Raw genomic sequence first — 22,811 nt, 5'->3', positions numbered from 1 at the left:
AAAACATAATTGTTTGCCAACCAAGGTGCCTACTGCTGTTCGGGCATGCTGGGAGTTGTAGTTTTGCAACAGCTGGAGACACCCTGGTTGGGAAACACTGACACTAGAAGGTGGCAGGAGACCGTGCAGTGGGCAATCCCCTGTAACAAGAAGTCAGAGGAGTATCACAGCCATGGGTAACCAGGGGCCCACCAGGGCATCTGCCACCTTCCCACAGGCTCAGACCTAGCCTGCTGGTTTAGTATGTGTAATGGGATTCCTCAGAACCAAACCCATATGAACCTAAAAGAAATAAAGCAAAAAAGCAAACAAAAACGTTCTAATAAAATATTTAATTAAAAACCCGCAATCACTGCTGCTATTATCTCATCATAATAAATACGGTGGCAGTGAAACTATCCAGATGTTCTTAAATGCAGTGTAAAACAAGTCCGTGTATCAAAAACAAATAAAACCACATGGTCTGGTGCGCTAGATACAAGATGGCCGAACCATGCATTCTTCCTGATATCCCGGTGTCCGCTCGCCAAACAGGACTAAGAAAACCATATTTTATACAGATTTTCTCCCCAGCCGCTTAAAAACGCTAATGTTTCCAGAGATGTCCATCTGAGCGCTGCTGTTGTCACTGGAGCTGGTCACGCGGGCGTTCCCTACAGTCCTTTTAATGGTGAACGTTGGCTTGAAGGCCACCACCGGTGCCTTACTGCTGCTAACTTTGCTGTCCTGAGCGACGACTTGCTGTTTGCCCAGACGCTGAACCATGGCAGCTGAAGGCTTCTTTCTTTTCCGTTCCTCCTCTACAACCACCTGTGGGACAGTGCCCAGCCTTTGTGCCAGGGTGATCTTTGATGTGGTAAGCTTAGCGGGGGCACTGGCAGGAGGTTTGGTAGCCAGTCTCTTGATGGTGGTGGTGATGGGCGCCTTCTGCTCGGAGCTTGTGGCTTTAGCCTTGATGGTTATTCCAGGGGTCAGTTTTTCTCTAGAGACTGGAGTGTTCTTTCTTTTCAGAACACCCGCATACTGTAAAACGCTGCTGTCTTCATCACTATCTGCAGATTTTCCTGCCTCATGGGCATCACCTAATCGGCTAAAAACTCCTGTGGGCTGTAAGGGGAAAGGGGTGGAAAGATTAGCATGGAAGGCCAATAAACCACAAGGGCCCATGTTTATGGAATGAGGGTTAAAAGGAAAACTGTCACCCGTTCACCCGCACTATAACCAGATACACCGGGTTATAGTGCGGGTGAACAGGAGATCGATGCGGGGTCTCGGGCTGCTATACCTACCTGCAGTCCAGAGCCCCGTTCCTCCAAAGGGTCCCCCTCTTCCAGTGCTGACTTGCGCTTTGAGGTGGGCACTCGTGCCTACTGAACGCTCACGTGACCAACGCTTATGAATATTTAAATCCAGTTAGCGAGCCCGCCTCCAGAGCGCAAGTCAACGCTGAAAGAGGGGGACCTTCAGTGGATCGGGGTTCCGGACTGCAGGTAGGTACAGCAGCCAGAGACCCAGCATCGGTCTCCTGTTCACCCGCACTATAATCCGGTGTATCTGGTTATAGTGTGGGTGAACGGGTGACAGTTGTCCTTTAAAGGAGTTATCCCGCAATCTCCTGCATGACGCTCTGGCTTTCTTTGTGCACAGGGTGGAGTGAGCATGCGCCCTCTATTCATCTCTATGGGAGAGCCACAGCATCTCCGGCTTTCCCATAGAGATGCATGGAGGGAGCGAGTCGACCAACCCTTCGTGCGGTGGCCAACATAGCTCCGTGCATAGGGAGAGCTGAACCACTGGGCAGAAGATCGCGGATAGTCCCCCCCACCCCGCCAACTGACACTTACACCCTATCCTTCCTAAATTGTACTGCTTCTTTAAAAGGAGTAGTGCGGTGAAACATAACTTATCCACTATCCGACCGTTTGGACCCCCCGCAATCTCCTGAGCGGGGCACCGGCAGTCTGCTGGAAGGGGGTGTGCCGACTCCTGCACAGAGCGGTGGCCGATAAGCCCCTCCATGTATTCTATAGAGAGGGCGTGTCAGCCATGTCATCCTGCGGGGGTCGGAACAGCCACTTCCGGCAGACTGCCGGGGCCTCGTTCAGGAGTTTGCGGCGGGTGCCAATGGTCGGGCACCCTGCGATCTATAACTTATCCCCTATCTTTTGGATATTTCACTGCACTACTTTAATTTTGTGCAGAATTTGAAGCAGAAATTAACTCCTGCACTTGGAATTCGCATTGACAATAGTTTTTACCACCAAAGAATAAAAATGTTAATCCAGATGCAAGTAGGATGTTCCGCTATCGAAATTCCCCAGTGCGCACAGCGGAGCAGAATCCCATTGAGATTAATGAGGGTCTGCTGCAAGACCGGAATTATTCTGTAGACTGCATAGGCCCCAAGTGTAACCAGAAGCCAAGTGTCCTTCACTCACCTTTGCTCCTGTTGTCGTGTCTGCTTTACTTTCTGCCCCTAGTCTGTCAAAAACAGATGTTCGGATCGTACCTGTGCGGATTGAAAATAAAGAGGTCATACGGTAATCCCAATATCGATTCCAATATTGATTTCTGTACTCAAAGTTAGTCTGGTGGGAGGATATGTTTTTAAAACTCTCTGCAACTGTTAAAGTAAGTATTTTCCAACCAGGGTGCCTCCAGATGTTGCCAAACTACAACTCCCAGCATGCCTGGACAGCCAAAGGCTGTCCAGGCATGCTGGGAATTGTAGTTTGGCAACATCTGGAGGCACCCTGGTTGGAAAACACTGGCTAAAGCGAACGATCTACTGAACTGCCAATAGTCACAGACTAGCATTGGACTTCTGGCAATTCCGTAGACCGCTCACTTTATCAACAGGCTAAGACGATGCCAGGGGGTTATTAAAGAGTATCCAATTGTGTAGTTACTCTTTAGGGTACGGTCAATAACCCACCTTTTGCAGCTTGTTCCTCCAGGATCTTCTTTGTCCTGGCTGTGGTCCCTTTGGGCATATTAATGATATACTTTCCTTCCATCTCAGCTGTCACCCTGCGACGTTTCACTGAACCCTCAGCAGCAGCAGTGTCATCTAATGGTGAAGACAAGGCTATAACATAAAATGATAGACACAAGCTGTGAGAAAGAGATTAAAAGCTCTTCAGTCTTTATTAGGGATAAGCAAAATTGAAAATGGGATATTTTAAATAAAACAGTGCAGCATTTTTTTCTTTGCTTACATAGTGCAGCATAATCTCTTATTTTAAAATAATGTTTATGTTCATTTGAAAGAGGTTTATAATGCTGCAGCTGATCATTGCAGGGACTCACTTACTATATCACTGCTCTACTGGTCCCTCAGGTAAAACAGAAATAAATATAGCAGCACTCCGTGTTTATAGCACCATACAGACATATATTGTGGGGGAAAGGAGGAGTCTGTGAGCTATTGGGATGGATTTTCTAAGTAATGTAATCCTGTAATTCACAGAAGAGAATAATCTTTGGTCCACTGGGAGTCTAAGTGGGGATCACATGACCTAGCTGCAATAATGAAAGGGCCAGAGTGCTTTTTAAATGGGTGCCTGAAAAGCTGAACTCCCGTCAGTGCTTTAGATCAGGGGTGAAGAGAAACAGTCTATGTTAGCATGTTGGGTTGTGGAGACAACTGTTTGAGGCTTATAGAGTCTGACTAGAAATGGCCGACTGAACTCATTAAAGGGGTACTCCACTGGAAAACACACACACACATTATATATATATATATATTATATATATATATATATTTATTTATTTATTTTTTAAATCAACTGGTGCCAGAAAGTAAACAGATTTTTTAATTAATTCTATAAAAAAAAAAAAATCTTAATCCTTCCAGTACTTAGCTGCTGTTATGATCCACAGGAAGTACTTTTCTTTTTGAATTTCCTTTCTACCTGACCACAGTTCTCTCTGCTGACACTCCTGTCCATTTTAGGAACTGTCCAGAGCAGGAGAGGTTTTCTATGGTGATTTTCTTGAACTCTGGACAGTTCCTAAAATGGACAGAGGTGTCAGCAGAGAGCACTGTGGTCAGACAGAAAGGAAATTCAAAAAGAAAAAGAACTTCTTGTGGATCATAACAGAAGCTGATAATTACTGAAAGTATTAAGATTTTTTTTTACAGAAGTCATTTACAAACCTGTTTATCTTTCTGGAACCAATTGATTTACATTTTTTTTCCCAGTGGAGTACCCCTTTAAATGAATCTTTTCCTGCCAGTTTGAGGAACACACAGGAGTTCAACCTTATAGGTACCTTTAAACTAGGGTAGATTATGTCATTTTGTCTAAATCTTATCTGTAAAAATCCCTTTGCTCTGGTTTGCAAACTATGGCTCTCCTGCTGCTGCAAAACTACAGCTCCCAGCATGTCCAGATAGCGGAGACACAGAATACAGAATAGTTGAGACAAACATAGCGTATAAGAGCAGAAAGGAAGTCACATGTTTCCTTTTGCTGTCCTTAAAGGGGTATTCCAGGAAAAAACGTTTTTTTATATATCAACTGGATCCAGAGAGTTAAACAGATTTGTAAATTACTTCTATAAAAAAATCTTAATCCTTTCAATAATTATCAGCTGCTGAAGTGGAGTTGTTGTTTTCTGTCTGGCAACAGTGCCCCCTGCTGACATCTCTGCTTGTCTCGGGAACTGCACAGAGTAGAAGAGGTTTGCTATGGGGATTTGCTTCTACTCTGGATGGTTTTGAGACACGTGTCATCAGAGAGCACTTAGACAGAAAAGAACAGCTCAACTTCAGCAGCTCATAAGTACTGAAAGGATTAAGATTTTTTAATAGAAGTAATTTACAAAATCTGTTTAACTTTCTGGAGCCAGTTGATATATAAAAAAAAAGTTTTTTTTCTGGATAACCCCTTTAATAGGAGTAATAGGAGGAGAGCACTAGTGTGATGCAGTCAGGAGTAGGAATTAGGGATTGGACGATTTTTTAGGGCTGATACCGATAATCTGTGACCTTTCAGGACGATAAATTATACCGATATTTCGGTATAAATTATCAACTATTTCCCCCCCTGTGCACACTGACTGTGATGTCGCGTTGAGGACGTCACTCGTCATTGCAAAGCAATAGCGCAGGACGTCGCAGGAGCCAGAAATAGCGTGGACCCCAGGAACAGGTAATTATAAAACCTGGGATGGGGGAGCCGATGGGGCAGTGGTCTCTGGCCAGGGAGGGGGGGGGGGGGGGGGCATTATTGGCCCTGCCCCCTCGATAATGTCCAAAATCGTGAATATTGGCCATACCGATAATCGGTCGATCCCTAGTAGAAATAACCAGCTAATAGAGAGAATTGAAGGAATACCTGCTTGAGACTTCTTCAGAGCCACTTTATTGGACACAGTCACAGAGATCTTGGATGTACTGTTCTCAGGTCTGCGGACAGGGGTGGACGGGGGAGAATCCCGGCTGAGACTGTTAGCAATCATTCTTGTGGCAGCTGACAGGAAAAAACAAGAGAGGGCATGCTGAGAGTTGTAGTTTTGCAATAGCTTGAGGCACCTTGGTTAGGAATCCCTGTTCTATTTAACCCAAAATGGGGGCTAAGAGGGAGGACGTAGGACCCGCTCACACGCAATACTAGCAGCCGGCGCTCACTATTTACTGATACGATTATTTAAAAAAAAAAAAAAAAGTTTTATACCAGGTAGGTATAACGGCGACTCACGGCTGTTAGCGTTCCTCCTTAGTTCACTCTGCATGATCGTCTGGCTTGGCGCCTCCGTCATAGCTTTACATATATCCTAATGGGGACAATAGTGATTAAACTCGTTACCCTCATACAACTGTATAGGAAGGAAAACAAGACAAATCCTTTTCACATTATCGGCTACTTAAAATCTAAAAATAAGAGCGGGCTGTGTGTGTGGGAGATTATGTGGTTATACAATCTATAGGTGTAATCTACTCAAAGGTCTAGGCAGCGATATGGAGGGTGAGACACAGGTCAGGCTTCCTGCCTGGTACAGAAGAAACACAAGCAATTGGTATAGCGTACAGCAGTGTTTTCCAAACCGTGTGCCTCCAGCTGTTTCAAAACTAAAAATTTGTGAGCGACTAAGAGACAAAAAAATTGAGACAATCTTACGCCCCAAAGTCAGTACAGTGATCCCTCAAGTTACAATATTAATTGGTTCCGGGATGACCATTGTATGTTAAAACCATTGTATGTTGAGACCAGAACTCTATGGAAAACTGGTAATTGGTTCTGAAGCCACCAAAATGTCATCCAAAAATAGGAAAAAGTGATGATTAAAGAAAAATAAGTAGATAACGCAAATCCTTACATATAAAAGCTATAAAGATCTGCTGGGAGCTGTAAATCACTGTCTATGCCAGTGTTTCCCAACCAGGGTGCCTCCAGCTGTTGCAAAACTACAACTCCCAGCATGCCCGGACAGCCAAAGGCTGTCCGGGTATGCTGGGAGTTGTAGTTTTGCAACAGCTGGAGACACCCTCTTTGGGAAACACTGGTCTATGTACAGGACAGAAGCCTCTTCAGGGTCTTATACAGAACACGCAATGTCCTTTAAAAAAATTAATAAAATGGAGCCGTCCTCACCTGATGTCCAAAGGAGCAGCTAACCCTGGCCCAAGTAAAGTGGACAGAACATGTAATACCTCCCTGTACTGTAGGGGGCGCTTCCAGACACCAGTCAGTGCATACACTTCAGTAATACAGGGGTTTTCCCAGTGAAATGTCCATTCTGATTGGTCAGTTCCGCCATTGACGCATTTCGCAGATTCCATAGCATTGTATGTTGAGTCTGGTTTCAAGTTACAATGGTCCAGAAAAGACCATTGTATGTTGAAACTATTGTATGTTGAGACCATTGTAAGTTGAGGGATCACTGTACAGCAGTGTTTTACAAAGAATGTGTCTCCAGCTATTAAAAAACTACAGCTCCCAGCCTGTCCAGGCTGGGAGCTGTAGTTTTTCAATAGCTGGAGACACATTCTTTGTAAAATACTGCTGTACTGACTTTTGGGCGTGAGATTGTCTAAATTTTTTTATGCACGTCTCTTTGTGGCTTTTATCATCAGTATGCTCCCCATTTTTAAAGGGGTATTCTGGTGGAAAACAAAAAGTTACACAAATTTGTACATTTTTTTTTTCCTATTTAAAAATCTTAATCCTTTCAGTACTTATCAGCTGCTGTATGCTCCAGAGGAAGTTTTGTAGTTATTTCCAGTCTAAACAAAGTGATCTCTGCCGACACCTCTGTCTGTGTCAGGAACTGTCCAAATAATCTATTGCTAACCTCTCCTGCTCCAGACAGTTCCTACCACAGACAGAGGTGTCAGCAGAGAGCACTGTGGTCAGACTGGAAAGAACTACACGAATACAGTCAAGGCGTAGAAGCATGCACGAGATAGGCATAAGGCTATCCTTCATATAAGATAGGGCCAGGGACTTTTGATATTTGGCAGACTAGATGGGTAGAATGGTCAGACATGTTCTGTGTTTCTATTTTACCTGTCTGTGGACAACCTTGGCATGTTTCAATATGGCAATGACATCTCCCACCGCTGTTATACCCAGTTCATTGATAATCTCCTTATTCAGATCCATCAGCATGGATTTCTGGATCCTAGAAAAACAAAGTTTCTCGTCAGAATAAGGCATCTTCTCATAGTAAATGTGTCTTTATTTACGGCATATTTCACATATACTATACTTTATTAACTAATTTTCATTGATATTTTAAAAAGCATAGACCATGTGATGCATGGCGCCCATAAAACTCAGAAATGGAGGACAAAGGTTGTGCATGAAATATGTATCTATTGCTACAACTACAGGACCGAAGTCTTCACTCCTCCTATACAGACTATACGATCAATCAAGCTCACCATTATAGAGATATATTCATATCTATCCATCTCTCTCTTCCTTTCTCTCTCTCTCTAATATATATATAATACAACCAAAGAATAAGTTGGCCAGCACTATTGATTCCAAACTATTGTAAAGACCTGGCTTACAGGTGCAGGCCGCTGGGCTAAATATACAGCAACAGGAGAATACAGCAGCACACTGCTAGCACAAAGATATAGATGAAACATGAGTATATAGATAAAACATGAGTATATAGATAAAACATGAAAAGCTCCTGTTGCTGTATATTTAGCCCAGCAGCCTGCACCTGTAAGCCAGGTCTTTACAATAGTTTGGAATCAATAGTGCTGGCCAACTTATTCTTTGGTTGTATTACACATACGGGGAGTGGCTACTTCCACGTTGGCTCCTGCATCACACCCACCTCTATTAGGTGTATATAAGGTGCCTTGGATGTTTCAGACCTTGCAATGCCTGCTGTACTGTTCACACAGAGGCATATACACAGTGTAGGGTCCGTCCCAGAATGAGGTCACCTTACCGTGGTGGCACGGTCCACGCTATTTGGCGCCAAATTTGCAAGCCAAGTACCTCATAATTTCATATATTGCACTACAGCTGTATAGCTTTTCATGTTCTATCTATATACTCATGTTTCATCTATATCTTTATGCTGGCAGTGTGCTGCTGTATTTTCCTGTTGCTGTAATAGAGAGATATTTATATATATATATCTATAATATATATCTACATATAGATTGTAGTTATGTAGAAACATACATACAAAAATACAGACGTTGGGATATAGATACACACACACACATATATATATGTATATCATAATTTAACGTATGTATGATTCTTCCTGCATAACTTTCAGATGCTGGAGATATTTCTATGAAACTTTGTTACTTATATGTCAACTAAAATATTAATAAAATGAACCCTAACTCACCCCTAATGCGAGGGTGGGTGGGGGGTGGAGGGGGTTGGGTGTTGTCTAAAATCCCCTGCAAGTCCATGGGACTTCTGGTACATCTCAGGCTGCAGAGATTGCCCAGGACTTTTAAAAGGGGTTAGCCAGGAAAATAAAAACTAAGCTAATTTCTTTCAAAAACCACTCCCTGTCTGTTCCCAGGTTGGGGTTGGTATTACAACTTGGCTCTATTCACTTCAATGAACTGAGCTGCCAAACCACACCCAACCTGGAGACAGATGTGGAGCGGTTTTTGAAAGAAATTAGCTGTTTTTCTATTCCTGGATAACCACCTTTAAATATCTTGCCGATTGTCCAACAGACAGGTGCTGAGTATACAGTGGGGCAAAAAAGTATTTAGTCAGCCACCAATTGTGCAAGTTCTCCCACTTAAAAAGATGAGAGAGGCTGTAATTTTCATCATAGGTATACCTCAACTATGAGAGACATAATGAGAAAAAAATCCCTAAAATTACATTGTCTGATTTTTAAAGTGTTTATTTGCAAATGATGGTAGAAAAAAAGTATTTGGTCAATAACAATACTTTCAATACTCAATACTTTGTTATACACCCTTTGTTGGCAATGACAGAGATCAAACATTTTCTGTAAGTCTTCACAAGGTTTTCACACACTGTTGCTGGTATTTTGGCCCATTCCTCCATGCAGATCCAGGGGTGTGGAAATTTTATAAAAAACTACTTGTCCACGGGACTAAAATGGAGCAAAATCTACTTGTCCCTCATGACGATCCACTTGTCCCGGCCAATTTTCGCTTTTATGCTCTGATTTTTTCCTCCTCGCCCTATAATAGCCATAAATACCTACTATAAGGATACTTTTAAATTTTTCAATAACATATTCTCTGAACCAAAAAATATATATATATATATATTTAGGGAAGTGAAATTGAAATAGTAAAAGATAATTTTGCAGATTTGGTGTTTTTCTTTTCTGCGCCATTTACCTTGTGGTTGAGATAACATGTTAGTTTTATACTTTAGGCGCCTGATTACAGTAATACCAGATTTGTATCGTTTACGTCATGTTTTACTAATTCTGAACTTTTTCAAATTTTTTTAATTGCCATTTTTTAACCCCTGTAGCTTTATTTTTTTTCCGCATACCAGGCTGTATGAGGGCTCATTTTTTGCGCCATAATCTGTTTTTTGTATCGGTACCATTTTGGCATTGATCTGACTTTTTAATTGCTTTTTAACTTTTTTTTTCTGGGATATTATAAAAATTGCAAATCTGTGGTTTGGCATTTTTATTACATTTACCGTACGGGATACATAATGTTATGTTTTAATAGGTTGCACAATTACGCACGAAGCGATACCAAATATGTTTATTTTTATTATGTTTGCATGTTTTTATATAGGAAAAGGAGGTGATTTGAACTTTTAACATGGAAGGGGTTAATGCAGCGGTCTTCAAACTGTGGCCCTCCAGATGTTGCAAAACTACAACTCCCAGCATGCCCGGACAGCCAACGGCTGTCCGGGCATGCTGGGAATTGTAGTTTTGTAACATCTGGAGGGGCACAGTTTGAAGACCACTGGGTGTCTTTCAAACTTTTATTAAAACTTTTTTTTTTTCTTTTACACTTTATTAGACTTATAGGAGGAATCATTAGATTCTATTGAACTCTATTAATCTGTGTGCTCTGTGATCCATTGATAGAGCCTGGTCCAGCCAGGATCTATCAATGACAGAGCGGGACAGGAGGAAGCAGAGGTAAGTCCTCCGGCTACCTCCATAGTGGATCGCCCCCCTGCAATCTCGCTGCGGGGGGGGGGGGGGAGGGGTGATCCACCCCCCTAGCCCACCAGGGAGCATTCACATGTCCCTTTAGACCAGTGGTTCTCAACCTTTTCGGTGACCGTACCCCCCAAGGCCTAAAAGTATGTCCACGGGTACCCCCTCACGCGGAACTTGCGAGGGGTACCCGCAGACAAAAGGCGTGTTCTTACCTTTATACTAATGCATCCCATCTCCATCTTAATCCCCTTGTGCTATTATTCCCCCTCCGTCTTAGTCCCCCTGTCCCACAATTCCCACCTCCCTCTGATTCCCTTTTACCATTATTCCCCCTCCATCTTTATCCCCTTGTGCCATTATTATCCAATATGGAACAAGGGGATTAAGATGGAGGAGGGGGAATAATGATACAGGGGGATTAATATGGAGGGGGGGGTGATAATTCCCCCCTCCCTCTGATCCCTTTTGCCATATCGGATAATAATAGCACAAGGGGATTAAGATGGAGGGGGGGGGGGGATAATCAACCCCCCCCCCCCTCCTCCATATTAATCCCCTTGTGTCATTATTCCCCCCTCCCTCTGATCCCCTTTTGTCATTTTCCCCCCTCCATATTAATCCCCTTGTGCCATTATTATCGCATATGGCAAAAGGGGGATCAGAGGAAGGGGGGAATGGTGCAAGGGGATTAAGATGGAAGGGGAGAGGGGAGTAATAAAGCACAAGACATAAAATTTCAATGCCTTGTGCTTTATTACTCCCCCCCCCCTCCGCCATTATCCCTCTCCCCCTCCATCTTAATGCCTTGTGCTCCGTCCCATACAGCCCCCCCCCCCCCCCCTCTGTGCCATACAGCTGTTTACCTGGCGTCCTGTGGTCCCGTTGCCTGCTGCTTCACGGGATGTTCCACAGGGCCGCACTGACGTGTGACGTCCCCCTGCGCTGTGCGGCAACTCCGCGCAACGTCAGGGGAGGCCACACGTCTCCCTGGCAACCACGCAGCTCACTTACAGTAGCCCCGGCCGCATCTCTGGCCACGCTACTGTACAGTGACTGCCGCGGCTATGCGCTGAAAAATACTGGCCAATGCATGGCCGGTATTTGTCAGCGTTTTCGCGTACCCCAGGTTGAGAACCCAGGCTTTAGACGCCGCTGTCAGCTTTGACAGCGGCGATCTAAAGGGTTAATAGCCAGCCGTGGCGATCGCCGCATGCTGGCTATTAGCGGTGGCCCCCGGCTACTGAGAACAGCCGGGAGCTGCAGAGTATGGAGCGGGCACGAGTCCGGAGCCCGCTCCATACATACTGCAGAGCGCCGCATGTATCTCCCCGTGCAGACGGGCCTCCTCCCCTCAGCTCTCCGAAGCTACAGCTGGGGGGAGTGAAGCCAGAGGACGCAGGTCTGCACAGGGAGAAGTAAGCCACGCCCCCTCATCTACCCCCGCACATCTGCAGAGCAGGGGAGAGAGAGACATACACAGCTTCTCATCTCCCCTATTCTGCTTCGGATCTGCAGTCTGTATGGAGCGGGCTCCCGACTCTTGCCCGCTCCATACAGACTGCAGATCCACCGCACTTGTCAGGTCCGTCCCTGCTTGCCCGGGCTAAGGGCCGGACAAATTCACCTGCCCGGCGCCCAAAACTGCTAGTCCGGGGCGTCGGGCGATAGAAATTCCACATCCCTGAGATCTCCTCTAGAGCAGTGATGTTTTGGGGCTGCCGATGGGCAACACAGACTTCCAATTCCCTCCAAAGGTTTTCTATGGGGTTGAGATCTGGAGACTGGCTAGGCCACTCCAGGACCTTGAAATGCTTCTTACAAAGCCACTCCTTCGTTGCCGGGGTAGTGTGCTTGGGATCATAGTTATACTGAAAGACCCAGCTACGCTTCATCTTCAATGCCCTTGCTGATGGAAGGAGGTTTTCACTCAAAATCTCATGGTACATGGCCCCATTCATTCTTTCCTTTACACGGATCAGTCGTCCTGGTCTCTTTGCTGAAAAAACAGCCTCAAAGCATGATGTTTCCATCCCCATGCTTCACAGTAGGTATGGTGTTCTATGGATGCAACTCTGTATTCTTTCTCCTCCAAACACGACAAGTTGAGTTTTTACCAAAATGTTCTAGTTTGGTTTCATCTGACCATATGATATTCTCCCAATACTCTTCTGGATCATCCAAATGCTCTCTAGCAAACTTCAGACTGGCCCAGACATGTACTGGCTTAAGCAGGGGGAAAAGTCTGGCACTGCATGATTTGAATCCCTGGCGGCGTAGTGTGTTACTGATGGAAGCCTTTGTTACTTTGGTCCCAGCTCTCTGCAGGTCATTCACTAGGTCCCCCCATGTGGTGCTGGGATTTTTGCTCACCATTCTTGTGATCATTTTGACACCTCGGGGTGAGATCTTGTGTGGAGCCCCAGATCAAGGGAGATAAGCAGTGGTCTTGTATGTCTTACATTTTGCTCCCACAGTTGATTTCTTCACACCAAGCTGCTTGCCTATTGCAGATTCAGTCTTCCCAGCCTGGTGCAGGTCTACAATTTTGTTTCTGGTGTCATTCGACAGCTCTTTGGTCTTGGCCATAGTGGAGTTTGGAGTGTGACTGTTTGAGCTTGTGGACAGGTGTCTTTTATACTGATAAGTTCAAACAGGTTCCATTAATACAGGTAACGAGTGGAGGACAGAGGAGACTCTTGAAGAAGTTACAGGTCTGTGAGAGCCAGAAATCTTGCTTGTTTGTAGGTGACCAAATACTTATTTTCCAACATAATTTGCTAATAAATTCTTAAAAAAAAAAAAAATTAGACAATGTGATGTTATGGATTTTTCTCATTATGTCTCTCATAGTTGAGGTATACCTATGATGAAAATGACAGGCCGCTTATCTTTCTAAGTGGGAGAACTTGCACAATTTGCGGCTGACTAAATACTTTTTTGCCCCATTGTAGTTAGGTGCAGGGGATGGGATAGGAGGACGAGAGGGTCATCGTTGCTTTTTCTCTCCCGCAAGGTTAAGGTAGGAATACCGGGCACGCCAGGTACTCTGCTAGTATAAGATAAATACAAGTGGTGGTGGTCAGCTTAAAAAGGTTCTATCTTCTGTCCACATTGGTCCTTTTTTAAAGAGAAGACCATTTGCAATCATGGTTAGTCACATCAGAGATTTTACTTCTTTTATGTCAATATCTGCAGACAGATGATTAAAGTAGAAACAGGGACGGTACGTGAACATTGACGAAATGCTCTAACCAGAGAATTCAGTGCGTGGCCGACAGTGGCTCCAGGATGTTTGCAATGTAATGCAATACCGGGCGAGTCACGCTCCAGAAAAATGAGTAAATGTCATCATATAGTCACGCTGCAGTGCAAACCAATGGAAATGATGCTTGATACCCCAGTCACATTATCCCACTGCGCAACTTAATGTATTCCGATGGTCACCGCAGCCACATAACACATATAGGGGCCTCAATACACACGGGCATTGTAAGTCCAGCTTCACAGGGGTTAAAGGGGTATTCCAGGCAAAAACTTTTTTTTATATATCAACTGGCTCCGGAAAGTTAAACAGATTTGTAAATTACGTCTATTAAAAAATCTTAATCCTTTCAATAGTTATTAGCTTCTGAAGTTGAGTTGCTGTTTTCTGTCTAACTGCTTTCTGATGACTCACGTCCCAGGAGCTGTCCAGCTCCTATGAGGATATTCTCCCATCATGCACAGCTCCCGGGACGTGACATCATCATTGAGCAGTTAGACAGAAAACTTCAGAAGCTAATAACTATTGGAAGGATTAAGATTTTTTAATAGAAGTAATTTACAAATCTGTTTAGCTTTCCGGAGCCAGTTGATATATAAAAAAAAGTTTTTGCCTGGAATACCCCTTTAAATGCATTGTGTATGCCAGTGTTTCCAGAATGAAGTGAAAAGTGTTCAAAAAGTCAGATCAATACCAAAATGGTACTGATACAAATGGGAGATTACGGCCCAAAAAATGAGCCCTCGTACAGCCATGTATATGGAAGTATAAAAATGTTATCGGGGGTCAGGTATTTTTACAAAAAAATTAAAAAGTAAAAAAAAAAAAAAAGTCAATTATTAAAACAAGATGAAACTAAACAAATTTGGTATTGGTGTTATCAGGCCGATCTAAAGTATCAAAACAACATGTAAGTTGGACCACAAGGTGAATGGCAAAAAAAAAAAAGAAAACCCCCAAATTTGCATTTTTTCCGTTTTACCTCACAAATAATTTTTTCTCTTTTTTTGTTTCAGAGCATAAGTTATAGAAAAATGAAAGGTGTCATTACAAAGTATAATTGGTCCTGCAACAAACAAGCATCATAATGGTCTGTAGATGGAAATATAAGAGTTATGGCTATTACAGGGCGAGGAGGAATAAACGAAAGTGCAGAAACTACCGTATTTTTCGCCGTATAAGACGCACTTTTTCTTCCCCAAAACTGGGGGGAGGGAAAAGTTGGTGCGTCTTATACGGCGAATACACCCCTATGGCGGCGGTCCCTGCAGCCATCAACGGCCGGGACCCGCGTCTAATATAGGACATCACCGATCGTGGTGATGCCCTGTATTAACCCTTCAGACGCGGCGATGAGCGAACTTACAGTAAATTCGATTCGTCACAAACTTCTCGGCTCGGCAGTTTATTACTTTTCCTGCGTAAATTAGTTCAGCCTTCGGGTGCTCCGGTGGGCTGGAAAAGGTGGATACAGTCCTAGGAGACTCTTTCCTAGGACTGTATCCACCTTTTCCAGCCCACCGGAGCACTGGAAAGCTGAACTAATTTATGCAGGAAAAGTCATCAACTGCCGAGCCGAGAAGTTTGTGACATATCGAATTTACCGTAAGTTCGCTCATCTCTAGCGGCGATCAAAGCTGACCGCCGCGTCTGAAGCGAAAGTGACGCTAACCCGGCTGCTCAGTCGGGCTGATCGGGACCGCCGCGGTGAAATTGCGGCATCCCAAACAGCTTACAGGACACCGGGAGGGAACTTACCTGCCTCCTCCGTGTCTGCTCCGTGCCGGGATCCCCTGCATGGCCGGCGCTCTCCTTCGACATCATCACGTCGTCGTGCATGCCGTCCCGTCATCCAATAGGAGCGGCGTGCGTAGCGACGTGATGACGGCGACGGAGAGCGTGGATCCCGGGGAAGAAGACGTCCGGAGCGTCGGAGGACACCACGGGGACGAGGCGACAGCGATGGAGCGACATCCAGGGCAGCGGTGACGGGTCCGGAGCGGCGGGGACACGTGAGTATTATCTCCTATACCAGTGGTCTTCAACCTGCGGACCTCCAGATGTTGCAAAACTACAACTCCCAGCATGCCCGGACAGCCAACGGCTGTCCGGGCATGCTGGGAGTTGTAGTTTTGCAACATCTGGAGGTCCGCAGGTTGAAGACCACTGTTGGCTTCAGAATCTTTTTTGTTCACGATTTTGCACCTTTAAAATTGGGTGCGCCTTACATGCCGATGCGTCCTATAGGGTGAAAAATACGGTAATAAAAAACCTTACTTATGTACTATTTTGGTTGAAATTATTTTATCTACCAGGACAAGTGGATTTTCTTGAGAGACAAGTAGATTGTGTTCCGTTTTAGTCCCTTGGACAAGTAATTTTATTTTCACACCCCTCTTCCTCTCACCTGTTGTCCACAAATGTCACCGCGTAGTTGACAGCTGGCCCTGCAGGGATCCCAGCTTCTTTGAAGAAGTTGATCCATTCGGAGGTGGCTGAAAGAAGAACGGACGGTGTAAAGGGTTACAAAAATCACTGCAGTTTGGCGGTGTAAATGGGAGGCAGAGTATATATATATATATATATACGGGAATACACATCACTTACCCATTGTTACGGACACCATGATGGGAGCCTCACAGATGATCGCAGCTGTAATGAAATCGCATAGGATTATTCTCTACCAAGAAGGGCACATTGTTTAGTCTGTGAGGGGAGACGGCAGACGCCATAACTTCCCATGTGTACATCTCCTCGGAGGATGAGAATGGAGAGGGCACAGCGGGTGGGACAAGGGGGTCTCCCCTCCTGCTCATTCTCACCGAGGCAGCTGGAAGCCACAAATAGCTCCTGACTAAACACATGGCGCACGCACTATTTATGGCCAGGACTGTCTGAGGCCATCACAGCCCCCGCATGATACTGAGGGGGGGGGCTTGGATGTTATCTGCGCCTCATTGTAACATCTATTCTGCTAAAATAAACTAATTAATATAGTTTAACTAATAATTTGTTAAAACTAAAAGGAGTTTTCCCATGAATGAATGATAGCTTCCTGAACGGTGGAAATGCACTGCTCAATTTTTGCAACTCCTATTGACATTAAAGGGGTACTCCGGTGGAAAACAATTTTTTTTTTCTTCATATCAACTGGCTCCAGAAAGAGATTTGTTAATTACTTCTATTTAAAAAAAAAATCTTAATCCTTCCAGCACTTATCAGCAGCTGTATACTCCACAGGAAGTTAAGTTGTCCTTTTCAGTCTGACCACAGTGCTCTCTGCTGACACCTCTGTCCATGTCAGGAACTGTCCAGAGTAGGAGCAAAATCCCCATAGCAAACCTCTCCTGCTCTGGACAATTCCTGACATGGACAGAGGTGTCAGCAGAGAGCACTGTGGTCAGACAGAAAAGAACTACACAACTTCCTCTGGAGCAAACAGCATGTATGGCTAAGTATATACTTGTGATTATGCTTCTCTGCACTATTTTTTTGCACTATAACATTGTTTACATCCGCTTGCTGCTATGCATATGTTTTATATTAGTCTTCTTATGAATTATGCACTTTATAGGGGATACCTGAGTGACACCCTTGTTTGATTATCTTTTCACCCCCCCCCCCTGGGTGGATATTCTCCTTTCTTTATGTAATATGACCATTAAAGGGGTATTCCAGGCAAAAACTTTTTTTTTTTTTTTTTTTTTATATATCAACTGGCTCCGGAAAGTTAAACAGATTTGTAAATTACTTCTATTAAAAAATCTTAATCCTTCCAATAGTTATTGGCTTCTGAAGTTGAGTTGCTGTTTTCTGTCTAACTGCTCTCTGATGACTCACATCCCGGGAGCTGTCCAGCTCCTATGGGGATATTTTCCCATCATGCACAGCTCCCGTGATGTGACATCATCATTGAGCAATTAGACAGAAAACTTCAGAAGCTAATAACTATTGGAAGGATTAAGATTTTTTAATAGAAGTAATTTACAAGTCTGTTTAACCTTCCGGAGCCAGTTGATAAGTTGATATATAAAAAAAAAAAGTTTTTGCCTGGAATACCCCTTTAATAAAATTATTTACTATTTTTACAAAATTTACAAGTGACTCCAGTATTTCTTCTTGTGTACATAGCTGTGCAGTAATGAAAGTGGGGTGCTGCAGCCGAGATCCCCAGCAGTGGGACCCCCGCCATCAGACATCTTATCCCCTATCCTTTGGATAGGGGATAAGATGTCTAGGGGCAGAGTACCCCTTTAAAGGAGTTATACAGGAATAAAAAAAAACACACACACACAGAGAGCTAATGTCTCCCAAAAACAGCACCACACTTGCCCTCAGGTTGTGTGTGGTATTACAACTTGGCTCCATTTACTTCAATGGAACTGAGTAGCTGTTAGGGCACAGAGCAGCCCACTGTATATACAGATATACATCTCTATACATCTCTCTGCTGCTCGGGCCTAGTGTCGATTTTGCATTCTGTTTAGTGCCCTAATATTATAGCGGCGCAGTACCCAGGTAGGCAGCGGACCCTGGCATCTACCCCAGTTGTATCTCTTATAGACTTTTGCTTCAGCTCGTGTGCTCTATGGAGGACAAATGGGGAGATTTACCAAAACCTGTGCAGAGGTAAAGTTGCCCAGTTGCCCATAGCAACCAATCAGATCACTTCTTTCATTTTTAACAAGGCCTTTGCAAAATGAAAGTAGCTATCTGATTGGTTGCTATGGGCAACTGGGCAACTTTTGCTTTGCACAGATTTTGATAAATCTCCCCCTTTTTAAAAATGTGGATTCGGGACAGGTGTCCCAGCTGTCCCCTCATGTGCTCTGTTTCCATCACAGCCAGTACGTAGATAAATATGGTTTCCCGTGGACCAATATTGCTCAGCTTATATAAACAAACTTATAAAGAAAGAAACAAAAAAAAAAAAAAAAAGGTACCGTAAAACATTGCCTTTAATAAGCTCTATTAAAAAGTCACCCACTTATACCAAATTGAAAAAGTGTGTAATTCAAGATAATACTACCACCAAACCACGAATCATAACGGTAAAACTAGATTGCATCCCGCCATTTTGATATGGGTCAATGTGGAACACAGGCATCAAAAATCTATCACTTGGCAGAAATATAAAAAGGTATTAACTAGAGATGAGCGAACTTACAGTAAATTCGATTTCGTCACGAACTTCTCGGCTCGGCAGTTGATGACTTATCCTGCATAAATTAGTTCAGCTTTCCGGTGCTCCCGTGGGCTGGAAAAGGAGGATACAGTCCTAGGAGACTCTTTCCTAGGACTGTATCCACCTTTTCCAGCCCACAGGAGCACCAGAAAGCTGAACTAATTTATGCAGGATAAGTCATCAACTGCCGAGCCGAGAAGTTCGTGACGAATCGAATTTACTGTAAGTTCGCTCATCTCTAGTATTAACCCCTTACTATTCACCCAATGCGTTTCTGTTATGGCCTGAAGTAACTGAACAGACCGAATGTCCTCAGGGGTTTAAAGGGGTACTCCGCTGCCCTGCTTCGGAAGCTCCGCTCCCCAGCGTCTGGAAGTTTATTGTTCCGAAGGCTGCGTACGGGCTTCCGTGTTCAGGGCCACCCCTCGTGACGTCACGCCCGCCCCCTCAACGAAAGTCTATGGGAAGGGGGCGCGACAGCCCCTTCCCATAAATCAACTGGTGCCAGAAAGTTAAACAGATTTGTAAATTATTTCTATTGAAAAAAATCTTAATCCTTCCAGTACTTATCAGCTGCTGTATGCTCCACAGGAAGGTCTTTTCTTTTTGAATTTCCTTTCTGTCTGACCATAGTGCTCTCTGCTGACACCTCTGTCCAGAGTAGGAGCAAATCCCCATAGCAAACCTATCCTGCTCCCTAACACGGACAGAGGTGTCAGCAGAGAGCACTGTGGTCAGACAGAAAGGAAATTCAAAAAGAAAAGAACTTCCTGTGGAACATACAGCAACTGATAAGTACGGTTTTAACTTTCTGGCACCAGTTGATTTAAAAAAAACATTTTTTCCAGGGGAGAACCCCTTTAAAGAAGAATCATAACTACCGGTATCATATATACTATCGAAGATAGGTAAAGAAGGAGGCGGATCACTCACCGGTCCGATGCTGTGCACTTTATTAGGACATGAATACAGTGGCTATATACGGATAGATGTAAGTGGCAGGGCAGGAGGTGTAACAGAGCCCCGTCCGAAGCGACTGCGCCATTTCACGCCCAGTAGGTGTGAAACGGCGCCGTCGCTTCCTGCTGCCCTGCCACTTGTGGCTACATACGAACAGATGTAAGTGGCAGGGCAGCAGGTGAAACAGAGCCCCGCCCGAAGCGACGGCACCATTTCACGCCCAGTGGGCGTGAAACGGCGCCGTCGCTTTCATAGACGGAGCTCTGTTACACCTCCTGCCCTGCCACTTACATCTGTTCGTATGTAGCCCCTGTATTCATCTCCTAATAAAGTGCACAGCATCGGACCGGTGAGTGATCCGCCTCCTTCTTTACCTATCTTCGATAGTATGTTGAACAGTACAGTGGTCCCTCAACATACGATGGTAATTCGTTCTAAACGAGCCATCGTTTGTCGAATCCCTCGCATGTGGAGGGATTCGTGCAATGTAAAGTATAGGAAGCTGTACTCACCTGTCCCCCGCCGCTCCCGATGGTGACCCCGGGCCTCCGCTGGGCTCTCCTGGTCTTCTCCGGTCCTCCGCTGTCTTCTCCGGTCCTCTGCTGTCTTCCGCAAGGCCTTACTGGGCCTGCGTAGCAACGTCATTACGCCGCTGCGTACGCCATTCCTATTGGATGACGTGCACAGCAGCGTATTGACGTCATCGGAGAGGGCCGAGAAGACACTGGAAGACCAGCGCTGGACCCGGAAGGCACCCTGGAGCATCGTGGAGGGGTAAGTAATACTTACTGCACTACACGGGGAACATTAAGCTGCTATCCGGCAGCAGCTTAAGCATTTTGCGCTGCCGGAGAGCACTTGATGCGATGGCCCCGACATAAAAAAAGCATCGTATGTCGATTTGATCATATGTCGGGGCCATCGTAGGTCGGGGGGGTCACTGTACTTAGATAGCGTGAGCACTGCCGATATACCAGCTGTTCTGAATAGGCGCATTATCCCCTGACAGCGGAACAGATCCTACTCATAATCCCCAAGCAGTGCCAGGTGTCTTGCTTTATTCTACATAACTATCATATACTCCCCAACAGGTAAGATTTGCAACAGCTGGAAGCACCCTGGTCGGGAAATGCTTTTATATATGGCGTGCATCCACAGGTTGAGGCTGCCTGCACCTCCTGTGATACTTATCTTCCAGGCAGTAACGGACACTGTCATAGGCATTTGCTCCTCCTCCTATCCACATATATGCAGGTCAGCTGCCCTTTGACCTGCTCCTTCATGCACATCCCCCATGTATGCGGATATACTAAGGATTTTGGATAACTTTTTTTTTTTATCACAACCAGCTGCATTATCCAGCGAGGAAACCAGCCCCAGGTTTCACACAGGTGGAATTACAGCCGCAAGTCCCCACCACATTTGTGATGTCCGTTTGGGTGATCGGGCCGGGCCTTATATGGTAATGCAAAAAATGTAGCAATATCCCACCAGTGTGAAACTGGCCTTAGGGAGCATTCCCGCATACAGGATCTGCTGCAAATGTTGTGCAGTGTTCAAAAATGTAGTTGACGTTAGAATCTGCACTTGTGAATGTAGCCTTAGGCTGGGTTCACACCACGTTTTTGCTATACAGTGACCCCCCCCGACCTACGATGGCCCCGACATGTGATCATTTCAACATACGATCACTCTCAGAGACCATCGCATGTTGAATGCAGCATCAACATATGATGCTTTTGTATGTTGGGGCCATCGCATAAACGGCTATCCGGCAGCGCAGACTGCTTCAGCTGCCACCGGATAGCCGTTTACGGTGCCCCCGTGTGGTCCGCTGACAATCACTTACCTGTCCTCGGGGCTCCGGCGCGTCCTCTTCGGGATCCCCTGCATCGTCGGCGCTCTCCATCATCGTCATCACGTCGCTGTGCATGCCGTCCCATCATCCAATAGGAGCGGCGTGCGTAGCGACGTGATGGCGGCGACGCAGAGCGAGCATGCCGGGGAAGCAGAGGCCTTGCCGGAGCGTCGGGGACACCCCGGGGACGCGGCGACAGTGATGGACGGCGACATCCAGGGCAGCGGTGACGGTCCGGAGCGGCGGAGACAGGTGAGTACAACTTCCTCTACCAGTGGTCTTCAACCTGCGGACCTCCAGATGTTGCAAAACTACAACACCCGGGCATGTTGGGTGTTGTAGTTTTGCAACATCTGGAGGTCCGCGGGTTGTAGACCACTGTCCTATACTTTACATTGCACGGATCCCTCAACATACCATGATTTCAACAAACGATGATCCGTTTGGAACGGATTACCATCGTATGTTGAGGGACCTCTGTACAGTTCTCATATAAGTTTTCAATTTGAAAACCGTATGGAACCATATTGATAACCGTATGCATTGACTCTCCATTGAAAACCATATGCCAAACGATGCATCAGGTTGTGTCCGTTTTGCATCCTGTACGGTTTTGTCAGGTTTTTTCCCCGTACCCAAAACCGTAGCCTACCACAGTTTTTGGTCCGGGTGAAAAACTGTATTGAAACGTATACATTTTTTTAACATGGGATTAAAAGGGATCTGTATGTGCGTACGGTTCCATCCGGTTGGCACCATATGGTTTTGCAGTTTTTTTTTTTCTTGGAATTTCAATCAAACAAGTGAAACTTTATTCATAATGGAGTGAAAAGTTAAAACGTATACGTTTTTCTCTTAAAAAACAGATGCAACCAGACATCTTTTTTCAAACCGTATACGGATAAAAATTTTATACAGTTTTTATACAG

General features: G+C 45.0%; 1 protein-coding gene across 7 annotated transcripts; it reads right to left on the bottom strand.

Annotated features, from left to right (window-relative positions):
- Window positions 1-319: 319 nt before the first annotated feature.
- Window positions 320-18,493, bottom strand: C9H19orf47 (chromosome 9 C19orf47 homolog). Of its 7 annotated transcripts, none has more exons than XM_056540833.1 (9): window positions 18,394-18,493; window positions 16,487-16,531; window positions 16,287-16,374; window positions 7,515-7,629; window positions 5,682-5,781; window positions 5,343-5,477; window positions 2,936-3,088; window positions 2,439-2,509; window positions 320-1,107 (listed from the first exon to the last, which is right to left on the bottom strand). In XM_056540833.1, the coding sequence occupies exons 1-9, from the start codon at window positions 18,416-18,418 to the stop codon at window positions 553-555; spliced, it is 1,287 nt and encodes a 428-aa protein (XP_056396808.1). In that variant the 5' UTR covers window positions 18,419-18,493; the 3' UTR covers window positions 320-552. The 7 variants fall into 7 exon arrangements, with proteins under 7 accessions (XP_056396808.1, XP_056396809.1, XP_056396810.1 ...); XM_056540834.1 differs by having other exon boundaries at window positions 2,936-3,070; XM_056540835.1 differs by having other exon boundaries at window positions 5,706-5,781.
- Window positions 18,494-22,811: the final 4,318 nt, after the last annotated feature.

Source organism: Hyla sarda, chromosome 9 (assembly GCF_029499605.1).
Source record: "Hyla sarda isolate aHylSar1 chromosome 9, aHylSar1.hap1, whole genome shotgun sequence".
NCBI classification, from domain to species: domain Eukaryota; kingdom Metazoa; phylum Chordata; class Amphibia; order Anura; family Hylidae; genus Hyla; species Hyla sarda.
Note: the sequence above shows the minus strand (reverse complement) of the source record. Positions and strands in the feature narration are given on the sequence as shown.

What these genes read in the sequence shown, in the direction of transcription:
- C9H19orf47 (XM_056540833.1), bottom strand. Translation starts at nt 18,418, where the DNA reads ATGCCAGGGTCCGCTGCCTACCTGG. An exon ending in AGGGTCCGCTGCCTACCTGG is followed by an intron (nt 16,532 to 18,393) that starts GTACTGCGCCGC and finishes ATTTCATTACAG; the next exon opens with CTGCGATCATCTGTGAGGCT. An exon ending in GGAGGAACAAGCTGCAAAAG is followed by an intron (nt 2,510 to 2,935) that starts GTGGGTTATTGA and finishes CAATCCGCACAG; the next exon opens with GTACGATCCGAACATCTGTT.